The following is a 20,404-nucleotide window of genomic DNA, read 5'->3' on the forward strand; positions in this document are numbered from 1 at the left end:
CGTGCGGCGGCCGGAGACAGTCCCCGATTGACATCCAGAGGCAGAGCGTGCGACACAACCCCCGCATGCTGAAGCTCGAGCTCACCGGATATGATGCTCAGAGGGGCAACTTCCTCATGAAAAACAACGGACACTCAGGTAAAAAGTAGCGTGGGGTGATGTCTGAAATAACAAAACAAAAACAAAATTTTTTCCCACTTCATATTCCCAGTGTAACTTTATTTTTAATCACATTTTAGTCTATACTGTTTTATTATATTGAATGAACAGTCTATACGTTTTGAAACATTTTTGGCAACAGTAACATCTTAAAAAGTTTATCTAAATTAGTTAGGATTGTTACCTTTAGCATAATCTCAATGGGACTACTCAAAATGTCTTCCTGTGTGGTTCGGTTGGTAGAGCAGGGTCCTTGCAAAAGCAAGAAATGTGGGTTTGATTCCCGCTGGGGCCACCCGCATGTATGCACGCTCGACTTGCTTTTGGATAAAAGCTGTCCACTAAATGACTTACGTTATAATTATTAAAATGCCTTCTTGTGTGTTGGGCAGTTGAAATCGTCCTCCCTCCCAGCATGGTGATCACCAAGGGTCTCCCTGGGCGCTACACGGCCGTCCAGATGCACCTCCACTGGGGCGGCTGGGACCTGGAGGAGAGCGGGGCAGAACACACCCTGGATGGCATCAGATACATGGCAGAGGTGGGGGGGCTAGTGCTACACATACGCTACGCCATAAAACCTTCAGGTTTCTGAATGATTTAAAACAGCACAGCAAATAGAAGGTGGGCTTCACTATAGTGGGCCTTAACAGCAGCCTTTGTGCCATCATAATAATATAATAATAATATAATAATAATAATAATAATATTGCCATCATGACACAAGGAGTTGACCTGATAGCACAAACAGATCTGGGACCAGGCTACCGCGACCTCAACAGTGCATCTCAGTAATACTGATCTGGGACCAGGCTACCGCGACCTCAACAGTGTATCTCAGTAATACTGATCTGGGACCAGGCTACCGCGACCTCAACAGTGCATCTCAGTAATACTGATCTGGGACCAGGCTACCGCGACCTCAACAGTGCATCTCAGTAATACTGATCTGGGACCAGGCTACCGCGACCTCAACAGTGCATCTCAGTAATACTGATCTGGGACCAGGCTACCGCGACCTCAACAGTGCATCTCAGTAATACTGATCTGGGACCAGGCTACCGCGACCTCAACAGTGTATCTCAGTAATACTGATCTGGGACCAGGCTACCGCGACCTCAACAGTGCATCTCAGTAATACTGATCTGGGACCAGGCTACCGCGACCTCAACAGTGCATCTCAGTAATACTGATCTGGGACCAGGCTACCGCGACCTCAACAGTGTATCTCAGTACTACTGATCTGGGCATAGTTGTTTAAGGATTTTAATACTGTATTCGTTATATCCATACAACAGTCACAAGTCCAGCATAGCAAATATATTCAATTTATTTGGTTTTCATGTTCTTGGTGGAACATAGGGCCAGTACTTAAGTTATCCTCTTGGTTCCTGGAGGAACATAGGGCCTGTACTTAAGTTATCCTCTTGGTTCCTGGAGGAAAATAGGGACTGTATTTAAATTATCCTCTTGGTTCCTGGAGGAACATAGGGCCAGTACTAAAGTTATCCTCTTGGTTCCTGGAGGAACATAGGGACTGTACTAAAGTTATCCTCTTGGTTCCTGGAGGAACAAAGGGCCAGTACTAAAGTTATCCTCTTGGTTCCTGGAGGAACATAGGGCCAGTACTTAAGTTATCCTCTTGGTTCCTGGAGGAAAATAGGGACTGTATTTAAGTTATCCTCTTGGTTCCTGGAGGAATATAGGGACTGTACTAAAGTTTTCGAACGGTGACGGTCTTGGGCTGATTTCTCACCCTCTAGCCATGACAAGCGGATCTTCTTGAGTTGTTGTATGGATAAAGTATAGATCAGTTTGAATCAGATGTACACTCGGATTTTCACAAACTGAATTATTGCTGCATATATATTGTATATGGTGGTTTCCCTTCCAACAGGTTTGTCAACTGGAGCAACTTGCAGCTTACAATTATGATAAACAATGAGGGGTGGACTGGCCATAGGGCAGTTTGGGCAAACACCAGATTAGCTGGTCCATTTGTAGCCTATTGGGCCTGTCTAAACTGGGTTTTTTAGTGCAAAATGATCATTATTTAGCTAATAATGTGGGCCTCGAGGGAAAAAATGGGCCTGTGTGTTAGAAATGTCTGGGCAGATTTCTGGTCCCAGTTCGTCCCTGTGAACAATAACCTCCCGAGTGGCGCTGTGGTCTAAGGCACTGCATGGCAGTGCTAGCTGTGCCACTAGAGATCCTGGTTCGAATCCAAGCTCTGTTGTAGCTGGCCACGACCGGGAGACACATGGGGCAGCATGCAATTGGCCCAGGGTAGGGGAGGCAATGGCGCCAGGGTTGTGGGTTCGATTCCCACGGGGGGCCAGTATGAAAAATAAAAAAATAATGTATGCACTCACTAACTGTAAGTCGCTCTGGATAAGAGCGTCTACTAAAATGTAAATGTCCTCTGTGTTTCAGCTCCACGTTGTTCATTATAACTCTGATAAGTACAAGAGCTTTCAAGAGGCCAGCGACAAGCCTGATGGACTGGCAGTTCTAGCCTTCTTCTACGAGGTGAGATCTGGTTCTCCATCTTCTTCTGTTACTTATCATTATTATTTTGGTCCCACTTTAAATGGCATTCAGCTTTATAAAGGCTTCACAAAGCCTTCATAATACCTTCATAATGCCTTCATAAGCACTACATACATGTGTTACAAAGCATCTATAACCGTGTGTCATGCTTTATAAAGGGTTCATAAATGTGGCATAACTGTGTGACATAATCACCAATGTCAAATGTGTCATAACCCACTGTCGAATATGATATAAACCTGTGCTTTATAAAGGATAACATGTTGTGGCGCAGTGGTCTAAGGCACTGCATCGCAGTGCTAGCTGTGCCACTAGAGATCCTGGTTCGAATCCAGGCTGTCTGTCGTAGCCGGCCGCGACCGGGAGATGCATGGGGCGGCGCACAATTGGCCCAGCGTCGTCCAGGGTAGGGTAGGGAATGGCCAGCAGGCTCATTTGGTAGAGCATGGCGTTTGCAACGCCAGGGTTGAGGGTTTGATTCCCACGGGGGTATGAAAAAATTAATAATAATAATAATAATAATAATATTAATAATAAGTATGCACTCACTAACTGTAAGTCGCTCTGGATAAGAGCGTCTGCTAAATGACTAAAATGTAAAAATGTAAAAAATATAGTGAAATCATGTTAGTCACACCAAACCTAATGTCATTCCCAGACACTTCCACCCAAATGCGCTGAAGGTCTGGTGGACCAACTCATCAAACTTGGGCTTCATTGGTTAGGGTTTGGTTTAAAATCACATTTTAATAAGATAAATTGTGCAAATAGAATGGGCGGGGTTTAGCCATAATTACATTAATGACTTTGTGGCTGTGTTAACTACATGTACATTTTAGTCATTTAGCATACGCTCTTATCCAGAGCGACTTACAGTTAGTGAGTGCATACATTATTTTTTTAATGATTTATTTTTTCATACTGGCCCCCCCGTGGGAAACGAACCCACAACCCTGGCGTTGCAAACGCCATGCTCTACCAACTGAGCTACATCCGGGGGAATGACGACCAGGGGAATATTTTTGCTAGCAAAGAACATAGCCTGATGACAAATACTTTATTCAGTAAGGTCACAGTAAGGTCACTCTCATAGAATCAGGTTGGTCTACTCCAAATCATCTTGGTTCTGACACACATACAAAAACGCAAGCTTTGCAGGTCCATCAACCCATTTAAATACCTCTCACGCCCTACAGTAACCTGTGGACCATGAGAGAACCGTCATAAATCAGCAGAACGTTAATAACCTGTTTATTGACACTTCGTGTCGTGTCCTGTAACACTTAGTTTGAAGTGAGACACCTTTGGTCATTCATAACACAGACATAAAGGCTTAATGATGTAAACACAAATGTATTAACGTTTAGGGAATTTTCACTAACTGTTAAAACAAATAAACATTAAAGACATGTTTTAACCATACATTTCCTTTGATTTTGACATTTTTAAAACAATACAAATACATCCAGCAATGTAATTACATTGAACATCACACAGGGCTGTGAATAGTGGGGGGTCCTAGCTGGCTAGCTAGCAATTGCTGTGAAGTCCAAAAACTTATTTGAAATAACGATTGAGGTAGCTATGTAATCCAGCTATGTAATCCAGCTCAACACGTAACTAGATTAATTGAAATTACAATAAATAAAAGTTAATTTACTATTTTTTTTTGCTGTTCAGTGGCACCACAGTGGGCATTTGACACTTGTGGGGGTCGTAGAGCAAAACAGATAACACCATCATGTTTGTGAGGGTCTCCCCTTTCCATAGCGTGGTCATAATAGTTCAAACCGTTCGGATGCTACAGACATTACATGAGAAGACCAATTTTCGAGATGTCTCATGGTCTGTTTATCTCTCCTGTGGCCATGTTGCCAGTCTGTTTATCTCTCCTGTAGTCATGTTGACAGTCTGTTTATCTCTCCTGTAGTCATGTTGACAGTCTGTTTATCTCTCCTGTGGCCATGTTGACAGTCTGTTTATCTCTCCTGTGGCCATGTTGCCAGTCTGTTTATCTCTCCTGTGGCCATGTTGACAGTCTGTTTATCTCTCCTGTAGTCATGTTGACAGTCTGTTTATCTCTCCTGTAGTCATGTTGACAGTCTGTTTATCTCTCCTGTGGCCATGTTGACAGTCTGTTTATCTCTCCTGTGGCCATGTTGCCAGTCTGTTTATCTCTCCTGTGGCCATGTTGACAGTCTGTTTATCTCTCCTGTAGTCATGTAGCCAGTCTGTTTATCTCTCCTGTAGTCATGTAGCCAGTCTGTTTATCTCTCCTGTGGCCATGTTGCCAGTCTGTTTATCTCTCCTGTGGCCATGTTGCCAGTCTGTTTATCTCTCCTGTGGCCATGTTGCCAGTCTGTTTATCTCTCCTGTAGTCATGTTGCCAGTCTGTTTATCTCTCCTGTAGCCATGTTGCCAGTCTGTTTATCTCTCCTGTGGCCATGTTGCCAGTCTGTTTATCTCTCCTGTAGTCATGTAGCCCGTCTGTTTATCTCTCCTGTAGCCATGTAGCCAGTCTGTTTATCTCTCCTGTAGTCATGTAGCCCGTCTGTTTATCTCTCCTGTAGTCATGTAGCCAGTCTGTTTATCTCTCATGTAGCCATGTTGCCAGTCTGTTTATCTCTCATGTAGCCATGTTGCCAGTCTGTTTATCTCTCCTGTAGTCATGTTGCCAGTCTGTTTATCTCTCCTGTAGCCATGTTGACAGTATGTGTATCTCTCCTGTGGCCATGTAGCCAGTCTGTTTATCTCTCCTGTGGCCATGTTGCCAGTCTGTTTATCTTTCCTGTGGCCATGTTGCCAGTCTGTTTATCTCTCCTGTGGCCATGTTGACAGTCTGTTTATCTCTCCTGTAGTCATGTTGCCAGTCTGTTTATCTCTCCTGTGGCCATGTTGCCAGTCTGTTTATCTTTCCTGTGGCCATGTTGACAGTCTGTTTATCTCTCCTGTAGCCATGTAGCCAGTCTGTTTATCTCTCCTGTAGCCATGTTGCCAGTCTGTTTATCTCTCCTGTAGTCATGTAGCCAGTCTGTTTATCTCTCCTGTAGTCATGTAGCCAGTCTGTTTATCTCTCCTGTAGCCATGTTGCCAGTCTGTTTATCTCTCCTGTGGCCATGTTGCCAGTCTGTTTATCTCTCCTGTAGTCATGTTGCCAGTCTGTTTATCTCTCCTGTAGCCATGTAGCCAGTCTGTTTATCTCTCCTGTAGCCATGTAGCCAGTCTGTTTATCTCTCCTGTAGTCATTTAGCCAGTCTGTTTATCTCTCCTGTGGCCATGTTGCCAGTCTGTTTATCTCTCCTGTGGCCATGTTGCCAGTCTGTTTATCTCTCCTGTAGTCATGTAGCCAGTCTGTTTATCTCTCCTGTAGTCATGTAGCCAGTCTGTTTATCTCTCCTGTAGCCATGTTGCCAGTCTGTTTATCTCTCCTGTAGTCATGTAGCCAGTCTGTTTATCTCTCCTGTAGTCATGTAGCCAGTCTGTTTATCTCTCCTGTAGCCATGTTGCCAGTCTGTTTATCTCTCCTGTGGCCATGTTGCCAGTCTGTTTATCTCTCCTGTAGTCATGTTGCCAGTCTGTTTATCTCTCCTGTAGCCATGTAGCCAGTCTGTTTATCTCTCCTGTAGCCATGTAGCCAGTCTGTTTATCTCTCCTGTAGTCATTTAGCCAGTCTGTTTATCTCTCCTGTGGCCATGTTGCCAGTCTGTTTATCTCTCCTGTGGCCATGTTGCCAGTCTGTTTATCTCTCCTGTAGTCATGTAGCCAGTCTGTTTATCTCTCCTGTAGTCATGTAGCCAGTCTGTTTATCTCTCCTGTAGTCATATAGCCAGTCTGTTTATCTCCCCTGTAGTCATGTTGCCAGTCTGTTTATCTCTCCTGTGGCCATGTAGCCAGTCTGTTTATCTCTCCTGTAGCCATGTAGCCAGTCTGTTTATCTCTCCTGTAGCCATGTAGCCAGTCTGTTTATCTCTCCTGTAGTCAAGTAGCCAGTCTGTTTATCTCTCCTGTAGCCATGTTGCCAGTCTGTTTATCTCTCCTGTAGCCATGTAGCCAGTCTGTTTATCTCTCCTGTAGCCATGTAGCCAGTCTGTTTATCTCTCCTGTAGTCATTTAGCCAGTCTGTTTATCTCTCCTGTGGCCATGTTGCCAGTCTGTTTATCTCTCCTGTGGCCATGTTGCCAGTCTGTTTATCTCTCCTGTAGCCATGTAGCCAGTCTGTTTATCTCTCCTGTAGTCATGTAGCCAGTCTGTTTATCTCTCCTGTAGTCATGTAGCCATCCTTCCTCTGCTTTAGCCAATATGTGGTTGTTTTCTAGTTCTGTTCTGCCAACAAATTTTGGCGATTTCATCGACAACCTAACTAATTCCAGTCAGGCCTGTTTCTGCTTTTTTAGCCAATGTGTGGTTGTTTTGCCTCATTTTGGCAAGGAGACCATGATGTATCCTAGGAATGCAGAATCCATCACATACCTGTTTGTGTGTTTGTGTTTTTTCCGTTATAGGACGGACATTTTGAGAACACCTACTACAGCGATTTCATCAACAACCTGGAAAAAGTCAAGTACGCAGGTGATTTGGGTTTTCTTTAGAATATTACTGAATCTATCTACATTAATAACAGTATTACTGAATCTATCTACATTAATAACAGTATTACTGAATCTATCTATGTTAATAACATTATTACTGAATCTATCTACATTATTAACAGTATTACTGAATCTCACTGATCTATTATTTACTTAACACTTTTTAAAAAATTTCTTATAAACTGCATTGTTGGTTAAGGGCTTGTAAGTAAGCATTTCACTGTAAGGTCTACACCTGTTGTATTTCCGGTGCATGTGGCAAATAAAATGTGATCTGATTTATCTACATTAATAACAGTATTACTGAATCTATCTACATTAATAACAGTATTAATGAAACTATCTCACATTGATAACAGTATTACTGAATCAAAATATATATCTATATTAAACACAGTATTACTGAATCTATCTACATTAATAACAGTATTACTGAATCTATCTACATTAATAACAGTATTACTGAATCTATCTACATTAATAACAGTATTACTGAATCTATCTACTATTAATAACAGTATTACTGAATCTATCTACATTAATAACAGTATTACTGAATCTATCTACATTATTAACAGTATTACTGAATCTATCTACATTGATAACAGTATTACTGAATCTATCTACATTATTAACAGTATTACTGAATCTATCTACATTAATAACAGTATTACTGAATCTATCTACATTATTAACAGTATTACTGAATCTATCTACATTGATAACAGTATTCACAGCTCATTTTCTCTCTTCACCTGTTGGGTTGTTGTACAGGCCAGTCCATGAACATATCTACCCTCAACGTGCGTTCCATGCTGCCCGAGAACCTGAACCATTTCTTCAGATACCAGGGCTCTCTCACCACCCCTCCATGTTACGAGAGCATCCTGTGGACCGTGTTCGACACGCCCATCACTCTCTCTCACAACCAGGTACTATACCCATCACCCTCTCTCACAACCAGGTAACCCTGCTCTCTCTCTCTCACAAACCTGCTGATGTGTGAAATTAACTTTTCAATTCTCCAAAACTGTGAAGTGAACTCTTACACTCTGCAGCAAGCCTCCATGAAAAGCATATAAACAGCCCTGTGAAAGATTAAATCATTAATTCATCCATTTATTCATCCATTCATTCATTCGATTGATTGAAGACAGCGGAAGACAGCGCCGGAAGAAGATGGCTGCCGTTTTACAGCCCTCTAACCAATTGTACTATTATGTGTGTTTTTCCGCGTTATTTGTAATTTATTTTGTACATAATGTTTCTGCCATCGTCTCTTATAACCAAAGAGAGCTTCTAGATATCAGGACAGCGATTACTCACCTGGTATTGGACGAAGACTTTTTCTTCAACGAGGCGTTCGCGAAGGATATTCTACAGACTCCCGACAAGGCCCAGATCCCCGTCATTCGCGTGAGGAAGAGACGGAGATATCGTGGACGCAGATCCGGGTGCCTTGTAAGGATCCGACGGCGAACGAGTAAACTGCCTCTCCCATCAATCCTATTAGCCAACGTTCAAGCTTTTGAGAATAAAATGGACGATTTAAGATTACGGTTATCCTACCAACGGGACATTAAAAACTGTAATATCTTATGTTTCACGGAGTCGTGGCTGAACGACAACAATGACAACATTCAGCTAGCAGGCTATAAGCTACATCGGCAGGACAGAACGGCAGACTCCGGTAAGACGAGGGGCGGCGGTCTGTGTATATTTGTAAACAACAGCTGGTGCACAAAATCAAATACTAAGGAAGTCTCAAGGTTTTGCTCGCCTGAGGTAGAGTATCTTATGATAAGCTGTAGACCACACTATTTACCAAGAGAGTTTTCATCTATATTTTTCATAGCTGTCTATTTACCACCACAAACCAATGCTGGCATTAAGATTGCACTGAATGAGTTGTACAAGGCCATTAATCAACAGGAAAACGCTCATCCAGATGCAGCGCTCCTAGTAGCCGGGGACTTTAATGCAGGGAAACTTAAATCCGTTCTACCTCATTTCTACCAGCATGTTAAATGTGCAACCAGAGGGGAAAAAACTCTAGACCACCTTTACTCCACACACAGAGACGCATACAAAGCTCTCCCTCGCCCTCCATTTGGCAAATCTGACCATAACTCTATCCTCCTGATTCCTGCTTATAAGCAAAAACTGAAGCAGGAAGCACCAGTGATTCGGCTAATAAAAAAGTGGTCAGATGACGCAGATGCTAAGCTACAGGACTGTTTTGCTAGCACAGACTGGAACATGTTCCGGGATTCTTCAGACAGCATTGAGGAGTACACCACATCAGTCACTGGCTTCATCAATAAGTGCATCGATGATGTCGTCCCCCACAGTGACCGTACGTACATACCCCAACCAGAAGCCATGGATTACAGGAAACATCCGCACTGAGCTAAAGGGTAGAGCTGCCGCTTTCAAGGAACGGGACTCTAACCCGGACGCTTATAAGAAATCCCGCTATGACCTCCGACGAACCATCAAACAGGCAAAGAGTCAATACAGGTCTAAGATTGAATCATACTACACTGGCTCTGACGCTCGTCGGATGTGGCAGGGCTTGAAAACTATTACAGACTACAAAGGGGAAGCACAGCCGCGAGCTGCCCAGTGACACAAGCCTACCAGACGAGCTAAACCACTTCTATGCTCGCTTCGAGGCAAGCAACACTGAAGCATGCATGAGAGCACCAGCTGTTCCGGACGACTATGTGATCACGCTCTCCGTAGCCGATGTGAGTAAGACTTTTAAGCAGGTCAACATTCACAAGGCCGCAGGGCCAGACGGATTACCAGGACGTGTACTCCGAGCATGTGCTGACCAACTGGCAAGTGTCTTCACTGACATTTTCAACATGTCCCTGACTGAGTCTGTAATACCAACATGTTTCAAGCAGACCACCATAGTCCCCGTGCCCAAGAACTCTAAGATAACCTGCCTAAATGACTACCGACCCGTAGCACTGACGTCTGTAGCCATGAAGTGCTTTGAAAGACTGGTCATGGCTCACATCAACAGCATAATCCCAGAAACCCTAGACCCACTCCAATTTGCATACCGCCCCAACAGATCCACAGATGATGCAATCTCTATCGCACTCCACACTGCCCTTTCCCACCTGGACAAGAGGAACACCTACGTGAGAATGCTATTCATTGACTACAGCTCAGCATTCAACACCATAGTGCCCTCTAAGCTCATCACTAAGCTAAGGATCCTGGGACTAAACACCTCCCTCTGCAACTGGATCCTGGACTTCCTGACGGGCCGCCCCCAGGTGGTAAGGGTAGGTAACAACACTTCTGCCACACTGATCCTCAACACGGGGGCCCCCTCAGGGGTGCGTGCTCAGTCCCCTCCTGTACTCTCTGTTCACCCATGACTGCATGGCCAGGCACGACTCCAACACCATCATTAAGTTTGCCGACGACACAACAGTGGTAGGCCTGATCACCGACAACGATGAGACAGCCTATAGGGAGGAGGTCAGAGATCTGGCCGTGTGGTGCCAGGACAACAACCTCTCCCTCAACGTGACCAAGACAAAGGAGATGATTGTGGACTACAGGAAAAAAAAGAGGACTGAGCACGCCCCCATTCTCATCGACGGGGCTGTAGTGGAACAGGTTGAGAGCTTCAAGTTCCTTGGTGTCCACATCACCAACAAACTATCATGGTCCAAACACACCAAGACAGTCGTGAAGAGGGCACGACAAAGCCTATTCCCCCTCAGGAGACTAAAAAGATTTGGCATGGGTCCTCAGATCCTCAAAAAAATTCTACAGCTGCACCATCGAGAGCATCCTGACTGGTTGCATCACCGCCTGGTATGGCAACTGCTTGGCCTCTGACCGCAAGGCACTACAGAGGGTAGTGCGTACGGCCCAGTACATCACTGGGGCAAAGCTCCCTGCCATCCAGGACCTCTATACCAGGCGGTGTCAGAGGAAGGCCCTCAAAATTGTCAAAGACTCCAGTCACCCTAGTCATAGACTGTTCTCTCTGCTACCGCACGGCAAGCGGTACCGGAGTGCCAAGTCTAGGTCCAAAAGACTTCTCAACAGCTTCTACCCCCAAGCCATAAGACTCCTGAACAGCTAATCATGGCTACCCGGACTATTTGCACTGCCCCCCCACCCCATCCTTTTTACGCTGCTGCTACTCTGTTAAGTATTTATGCATAGTCACTTTAACTCTACCCACATGTACATATTACCTCAACTACCTCAACTAGCCGGTGCCCCCCGCACATTGACTATGCAACGGTACCCCCTGTATATATAGCCTCCCTACTGTCACTTTATTTTATTGTATATATAGCCTCCCTACTGTCACTTTATTTTACTTCTGCTCTTTTTTTCTCAACACTTTTTTGTTGTTGTTTTATTCTTACTTTTTTGTTTAAAATAAATGCACTGTTGGTTAAGGGCTGTAAGTAAGCATTTCACTGTAATGTCTGCACCTGTTGTATTCGGCGCATGTGACCAATAAAATTTGATTTGATTTGATTTGATTTGATTTGATTCATTGATTCATTCTCGTCTCCTCTTCCACTCCTTCTCCTCTGCTCTGCTCTCCTCTCCCCCCTGTCCAGATCAGGAAGTTGGAAAGCACTCTGATGGACATGGACAATATGACCCTGTGGAATGATTACCGCATGGCCCAACCTCTCAACGACCGCGTGGTCGAGTCCTCCTTCTTGCCTGGCCTGGGGAAAGGCAGTATGTATACAGAACCTGCTCTTAGGGATTCAATAGATGAACTAAAACAGAGCAAATATGATCATATATCTATGTAGATACAGGTCCTGCTGTATATGATAGGAAATGGATCAACTGGTTGTCCTAATAATGCTGTAGCCTCCATTTGAAAAGGCAGTATGTACAAACTCCAAGCATTGATTATGCAAGAATGGGCTGCCATCAGTCAGGATGTGGCCCAGAAGTTAATTGACAGCACGCCAGGGCGGATTGCAGAGGTCTTGAAAAAGAAGGGTCAACACTGCAAATGTTGACTCTTTGGATAAACTTAATGTAATTGTCAATAAAATCCTTTGACACTTATGGAATGCTTGTAATTATACTTCGGTATACCATAGTAACATCTGACAAAAAATATCTAAAAACACTGAAGCAGCAAACTTTGTGAAGACCAATACTTGTGTCGTTCTCAAAACTTTTGACCAACGACTGTATCTTCAGTTGCTCCGTGTTCGTGCGCCGTGCTTTGAAAGCGAGGTAAACAGCATATTGGTCTCTTAAATGCCACATCTACGTATACAGGACCTGCTGCGTGTGCTAGGGAAAGGAATGGATACATTCTACTCTTAAGCAGGAATGCTGAGAGCTAGATAGCTCTGTGCATTAAAGCCAATGGTTGTAGATATATCTCATACTGATGCTCAACCATTGTATTTAATTAAAGTGGATTTCTAAGAACTGATTTAGATGATGCTCAATATGGAACCCATCAGAGAGGAATCAGGGACTTTCTCAGACCATCTTCACTTTCTTTCTCTCTCTCTCTCTCTCTCTCTCTCTCTCTCTCTCTCTCTCTCTCTCTCTCTCTCTCTCTCTCTCTCTCTCTCTCTCTCTCTCTCTCTCCACTCAGTGTTCTGTCGCCAAGATGAAATAGAATCAAAGCTTTTGAAGATTGAGGGTCTGATTACTTCTCTTGGAAAACACATACATTCAAGTAAGAGTTTTTCTCTTTTTACCTTTAAAAGTCATGAGTTGAAGGTTTAAGTGAACTGACTCTTGGAACTGTTTTTGTTAAAGAAGGTGGAATTGGGGACGTAAGGCCTTCCAAACATGGTGAGTAGTTAGGTAGGGAGAACCCCATCCGCTACGAGTTGCTCCTATATATTATGTGTAATAACAACACTGTGTTATTACAATGTAGTTACAGTAGTAGTTACAATAGTAGTTACAATAGTAGTTACAATAATAGTTACAATAGTAGTTACAATAGTAGTTACAATAGTACTTGCAATAGTAGTTACAATAATAGTTACAATAGTAGTTACAATAGTAGTTACAATAGTAGTTACAATAATAGTTACAATAATAGTTACAATAATAGTTACAATAGTACTTACAATAGTAGTTACAATAGTAGTTACAATAATAGTTACAATAGTAGTTACAATAATAGTTACAATAGCAGTTACAATAGCAGTTACAATAATAGTTACAGTAGCAGTTACAATAGTAGTTACAATAGCAGTTACAATAGTAGTTACAATAGTAGTTACAATAGTAGTTACAATAGTAGTTACAATAGTAGTTACAATAGTAGTTACAATAATAGTTACAATAGTAGTTACAATAGTAGTTACAATAATAGTTACAATAGTAGTTACAATAATAGTTACAATAGCAGTTACAATAGCAGTTACAATAGTAGTTACAATAATAGTTACAATAGTAGTTACAATAATAGTTACAATAGTAGTTACAATAGCAGTTACAATAGCAGTTACAATAGCAGTTACAATAATAGTTACAATAGCAGTTACAATAGCAGTTACAATAGTAGTTACAATAAGAGTTACAATAGTAGTTACAATAATAGTTACAATAGCAGTTACAATAGCAGTTACAATAGTAGTTACAATAATAGTTACAATAGTAGTTACAGTAGCAGTTACAATAGTAGTTACAATAGTAGTTACAATAGTAGTTACAATAGCAGTTACAATAGTAGTTACAATAGTAGTTACAATAGCAGTTACAATAATAGTTACAATAGTAGTTACAATAGTAGTTACAGTAGCAGTTACAATAGTAGTTACAATAGTAGTTACAATAGTAGTTACAATAGTAGTTACAATAGCAGTTACAATAATAGTTACAATAGTAGTTACAATAATAGTTACAATAGCAGTTACAATAGTAGTTACAATAGTAGTTACAATAATAGTTACAATAGCAGTTACAATAATAGTTACAATAGTAGTTACAATAATAGTTACAATAATAGTTACAATAGCAGTTACAATAATAGTTACAATAGTAGTTACAATAATAGTTACAATAGTAGTTACAATAGTAGTTACAATAATAGTTACAATAGCAGTTACAATAGTAGTTACAATAGTAGTTACAATAATAGTTACAATAGCAGTTACAATAATAGTTACAATAGTAGTTACAATAATAGTTACAATAATAGTTTACAATAGCAGTTACAATAATAGTTACAATAATAGTTACAATAGTAGTTACAATAGTAGTTACAATAGTAGTTACAATAGTAGTTACAATAGCAGTTACAATAATAGTTACAATAGTAGTTACAATAATAGTTACAATAGCAGTTACAATAGTAGTTACAATAGTAGTTACAATAATAGTTACAATAGCAGTTACAATAATAGTTACAATAGTAGTTACAATAATAGTTACAATAATAGTTTACAATAGCAGTTACAATAATAGTTACAATAGTAGTTACAATAATAGTTACAATAGCAGTTACAATAATAGTTACAATAGTAGTTACAATAGTAGTTACAGTAGCAGTTACAATAGTAGTTACAATAGTAGTTACAATAGTAGTTACAATAATAGTTACAATAATAGTTACAATAGTACTTACAATAGTAGTTACAATAGTAGTTACAATAATAGTTACAATAGTAGTTACAATAATAGTTACAATAGCAGTTACAATAGCAGTTTCAATAGCAGTTACAATAATAGTTACAATAGTAGTAACAATAGCAGGTACAATAGTAGTTACAATAGTAGTTACAATAGCAGTTACAATAATAGTTACAATAGTAGTTACAATAGTAGTTACAGTAGCAGTTACAATAGTAGTTACAATAGTAGTTACAATAGTAGTTACAATAGTAGTTACAATAGCAGTTACAATAATAGTTACAATAGTAGTTACAATAATAGTTACAATAGCAGTTACAATAGTAGTTACAATAGTAGTTACAATAATAGTTACAATAGCAGTTACAATAATAGTTACAATAGTAGTTACAATAATAGTTACAATAATAGTTACAATAGCAGTTACAATAATAGTTACAATAGTAGTTACAATAATAGTTACAATAGTAGTTACAATAGTAGTTACAATAATAGTTACAATAGCAGTTACAATAGTAGTTACAATAGTAGTTACAATAATAGTTACAATAGCAGTTACAATAATAGTTACAATAGTAGTTACAATAATAGTTACAATAATAGTTTACAATAGCAGTTACAATAATAGTTACAATAATAGTTACAATAGTAGTTACAATAGTAGTTACAATAGTAGTTACAATAGCAGTTACAATAATAGTTACAATAGTAGTTACAATAATAGTTACAATAGCAGTTACAATAATAGTTACAATAGTAGTTACAATAGTAGTTACAGTAGCAGTTACAATAGTAGTTACAATAGTAGTTACAATAGTAGTTACAATAGTAGTTACAATAGTAGTTACAATAGTAGTTACAATAGTAGTTACAATAATAGTTACAATAATAGTTACAATAGTACTTACAATAGTAGTTACAATAGTAGTTACAATAATAGTTACAATAGTAGTTACAATAATAGTTACAATAGCAGTTACAATAGCAGTTACAATAGTAGTTACAATAATAGTTACAATAGCAGTTACAATAGTAGTTACAATAGTAGTTACAATAGTAGTTACAATAATAGTTACAATAGTACTTACAATAGTAGTTACAATAGTAGTTACAATAATAGTTACAATAGTAGTTACAATAATAGTTACAATAGCAGTTACAATAGCAGTTACAATAGTAGTTACAATAATAGTTACAATAGCATTTACAATAGTAGTTACAATAGTAGTTACAATAATAGTTACAATAGTAGTTACAATAGTAGTTACAATAATAGTTACAATAGCAGTTACAATAGCAGTTACAATAGTAGTTACAATAGTAGTTACAATAGCAGTTACAATAGTAGTTACAATAGTAGTTACAATAGCAGTTACAATAATAGTTACAATAGCAGTTACAATAATAGTTACAATAGCAGTTACAATAGTAGTTACAATAGTAGTTACAATAATAGTTACAATAGCAGTTACAATAATAGTTACAATAGTAGTTACAATAATAGTTACAATAGTAGTTACAATAGTAGTTACAATAATAGTTGCAATAGTAGTTACAATAGTAGTTACAGTAGCAGTTACAATAGTAGTTACAATAGTAGTTACAATAGTAGTTACAATAGTAGTTACAATAATAGTTACAATAATAGTTACAATAGTACTTACAATAGTAGTTACAATAGTAGTTACAATAATAGTTACAATAGTAGTTACAATAATAGTTACAATAGCAGTTACAATAGCAGTTACAATAGTAGTTACAATAGCAGTTACAATAGTAGTTACAATAATAGTTACAATAATAGTTACAATAGCAGTTACAATAGTAGTTACAATAGTAGTTACAATAATAGTTACAATAATAGTTACAATAGTAGTTACAATAGTAGTTACAATAATAGTTACAATAGCAGTTACAATAGCAGTTACAATAGTAGTTACAATAGTAGTTACAATAGCAGTTACAATAGTAGTTACAATAGTAGTTACAATAGCAGTCACAATAATAGTTACAATAGTAGTTACAATAATAGTTACAATAGCAGTTACAATAGTAGTTACAATAGTAGTTACAATAATAGTTACAATAGCAGTTACAATAATAGTTACAATAGTAGTTACAATAATAGTTACAATAGTAGTTACAATAATAGTTACAATAGCAGTTACAATAGCAGTTACAATAGTAGTTACAATAATAGTTACAATAGTAGTTACAGTAGCAGTTACAATAGTAGTTACAATAGTAGTTACAATAGTAGTTACAATAGCAGTTACAATAGTAGTTACAATAGTAGTTACAATAGCAGTTACAATAGCAGTTACAATAATAGTTACAATAGTAGTTACAATAGTAGTTACAGTAGCAGTTACAATAGTAGTTACAATAGTAGTTACAATAGTAGTTACAATAATAGTTACAATAATAGTTACAATAGTACTTACAATAGTAGTTACAATAGTAGTTACAATAATAGTTACAATAGTAGTTACAATAATAGTTACAATAGCAGTTACAATAGCAGTTACAATAGTAGTTACAATAATAGTTACAATAGCAGTTACAATAGTAGTTACAATAATAGTTACAATAATAGTTACAATAGCAGTTACAATAGTAGTTACAATAGTAGTTACAATAATAGTTACAATAGCAGTTACAATAATAGTTACAATAGTAGTTACAATAGTAGTTACAATAATAGTTACAATAGCAGTTACAATAGCAGTTACAATAGTAGTTACAATAGTAGTTACAATAGCAGTTACAATAGTAGTTACAATAGTAGTTACAATAGTAGTTACAATAGCAGTTACAATAATAGTTACAATAGTAGTTACAATAATAGTTACAATAGCAGTTACAATAGTAGTTACAATAGTAGTTACAATAATAGTTACAATAGCAGTTACAATAATAGTTACAATAGTAGTTACAATAATAGTTACAATAATAGTTACAATAGCAGTTACAATAATAGTTACAATAGTAGTTACAATAATAGTTACAATAGCAGTTACAATAGTAGTTACAATAGTAGTTACAATAGTAGTTACAATAGTAGTTACAATAGCAGTTACAATAGTAGTTACAATAGCAGTTACAATAGCAGTTACACTAGTAGTTACAATAGTACTTACAATAGTAGTTACAATAGTAGTTACAATAGTAGTTACAATAATAGTTACAATAGTAGTTACAATAGTAGTTACAATAATAGTTACAATAGCAGTTACAATAGTAGTTACAATAGCAGTTACAATAGCAGTTACAATAGTAGTTACAATAGGAGTTACAATAGTAGTTACAATAGTAGTTACAATAGCAGTTACAATAGTACTTACAATAGGAGTTACAATAGTAGTTACAATAGTAGTTACAATAGCAGTTACAATAGTAGTTACAATAATAGTTACAATAGTAGTTACAATAGTAGTTACAATAGCAGTTACAATAGCAGTTACAATAGTAGTTACAGTAGCAGTTACAATAGTAGTTACAATAGTAGTTACAATAGTAGTTACAATAGCAGTTACAATAGTAGTTACAATAGTACTTACAATAGGAGTTACAATAGTAGTTACAATAGTAGTTACAATAGCAGTTACAATAGCAGTTACAATAATAGTTACAATAATAGTTACAATAGTAGTTACAATAGTAGTTACAATAATAGTTACAATAGCAGTTACAATAGCAGTTACAATAATAGTTACAATAATAGTTACAATAGTAGTTACAATAGCAGTTACAATAGTAGTTACAGTAGCAGTTCGAACATTACTACACAGGTCTGTGTAATGTATAGGGTAACACTTTACATTAAGTTGTTATTTTATTATTTCTATTTAGATTACTTATATTTAGAGAATGATTGTTTATTAGTTGTGTAGCATTCTGTCTTCTGTGTCGGATGTTAACCCTATCCCTCCTGTCCCCCTATAGAGCCCAGAGCGATGTCTCCCCTGGTGCTCCACTTCCCAGAGAGGAACTCAGAGAGTTATGCCCTGGCCCACCTAACTCACCCCATGGACCTGCACTCCTTCACCGCCTGCATGCACCTGAGGACGCGCTCTGGAGGGGTACACACTGTCCTGTCATACTCCAGCCAGGGCAACGACAACGAACTGATGATCACCATGGGATATGAGGTGGGTGGGGAGGAGGGATGAGGGAGGAAGGATGAGGGAGGAGGGAGGAGGGAGGAGAGAGGAGGGAGGAGGGAGGAGGGAGGAGGGAGGAGGGAGGAGGGAGGAGAGGGAGGAGGGAGGAGGGAGGAGGGAGGAGGGAGGAAGGAGGAGGGAGGAGGGATGAGGGAGGAGGGAGGAGGGAGGAGGGGTGAAGGAGGAGGGAGGAGGGAGGAGGGAAGAGGGAGGAGGGAGGAAGGAGGAGGGAAGAGGGAGGAGGGAGGAAGGATGAGGGATGAGGGAGGAGGGAGGAGGGAGGAAGGAGGAAGGAGGAAGGATGAGGGAGGAGGGAGGAGGGATGGAAGGAGGAGGGAGGAGGGAGGAGGGATGGAAGGAGGAGGGAGGAGGGAGGAGGGAGCAGGGATAGAAGGAGGAGGGAGGAGGGAGGAGGGAGGAGGGAGGAGGGAGGAGGGAGGAGGGAGGAGGGATGGAAGGAGGAGGGAGGAGGGAGGAGGGATGGAAGGAGGAGGGAGGAGGGAGGAGGGATGAGGGATGAGGGATGGAAGGAGGTGGGAGGAGGGAGGAGGGAGGAGGGAGGAGGGAGGAGGGATGGAAGGATGAGGGAGGAGGGAGGAGGGATGAGGGAGGATGGAAAAGTCATAAAGTCTTATTTATATTTGTCATGTGATCCATCCAGGTGGGTCTGTGGATCGGCAACGAGTTTGTCAACCTGCCCCACAACTTCCACTCCCATGACTGGGCCAACTACTGTGTCACCTGGTCGTCCCACTCCGGGGGGGCTGAGCTGTGGATCAACGGGCTGGTGGGGGAGGAGCAGTACCTCCGGGGGGGCTACACGATCAGCCCAGCAGGGGTCTTCATCCTGGGCAAGGAACAGGACGGCTTCCTGGGGATCTCTGACACGGGCGCCTTCGTGGGTCAGATGACGGATGTCAACGTGTGGGACTATGTTTTGAGCTCGGCTGAGATCCAGGAACAGATGTCCTGTGACACCACCTCTCCGAAGGGGAGCGTGTTCAGCTGGGGGGTCACTCATCTGAGTCTCTATGGAGGGGTGCAGCTGGAGACAGACTACAGGTGTCACTGAGGGGAGCAGACAGCTGCAGCACAGGGGGGCCTGGGTGGTGTTCAGTAGGGCACAACATAGCAAAACACGTTGTAACGGAAATAAAATATAAATAATCTCCAGTCAATATATCAAATCTATCCTTTACTGCTGCTGACTATTGAGTATGAAGAGTAACTCATCTATTTGAGACAAGGCTATCAGGTTCAGTATGACAATGTTTATTGTATAAGGGAAGGGAATCACGGAAGATCTCTGAATGTCCGTGTGGG

General features: G+C 39.8%; 1 protein-coding gene across 1 annotated transcript; it reads left to right on the forward strand.

The window, feature by feature from the left end:
- The first annotated feature begins 558 nt into the window (after positions 1–558).
- LOC121546585 (neuronal pentraxin-1-like) lies at positions 559–20,369 on the forward strand. The gene is made up of 8 exons (XM_045209331.1): positions 559–700; positions 2,593–2,688; positions 7,212–7,278; positions 8,073–8,230; positions 11,909–12,035; positions 12,925–13,008; positions 18,864–19,069; positions 19,743–20,369. The coding sequence occupies exons 1-8, from the start codon at positions 575–577 to the stop codon at positions 20,151–20,153; spliced, it is 1,275 nt and encodes a 424-aa protein (XP_045065266.1). The 5' UTR covers positions 559–574; the 3' UTR covers positions 20,154–20,369.
- The last annotated feature ends 35 nt before the right edge of the window (positions 20,370–20,404 follow it).

The sequence above is a fragment of the Coregonus clupeaformis genome, chromosome 30 (assembly GCF_020615455.1).
Source record: "Coregonus clupeaformis isolate EN_2021a chromosome 30, ASM2061545v1, whole genome shotgun sequence".
NCBI classification, from domain to species: domain Eukaryota; kingdom Metazoa; phylum Chordata; class Actinopteri; order Salmoniformes; family Salmonidae; genus Coregonus; species Coregonus clupeaformis.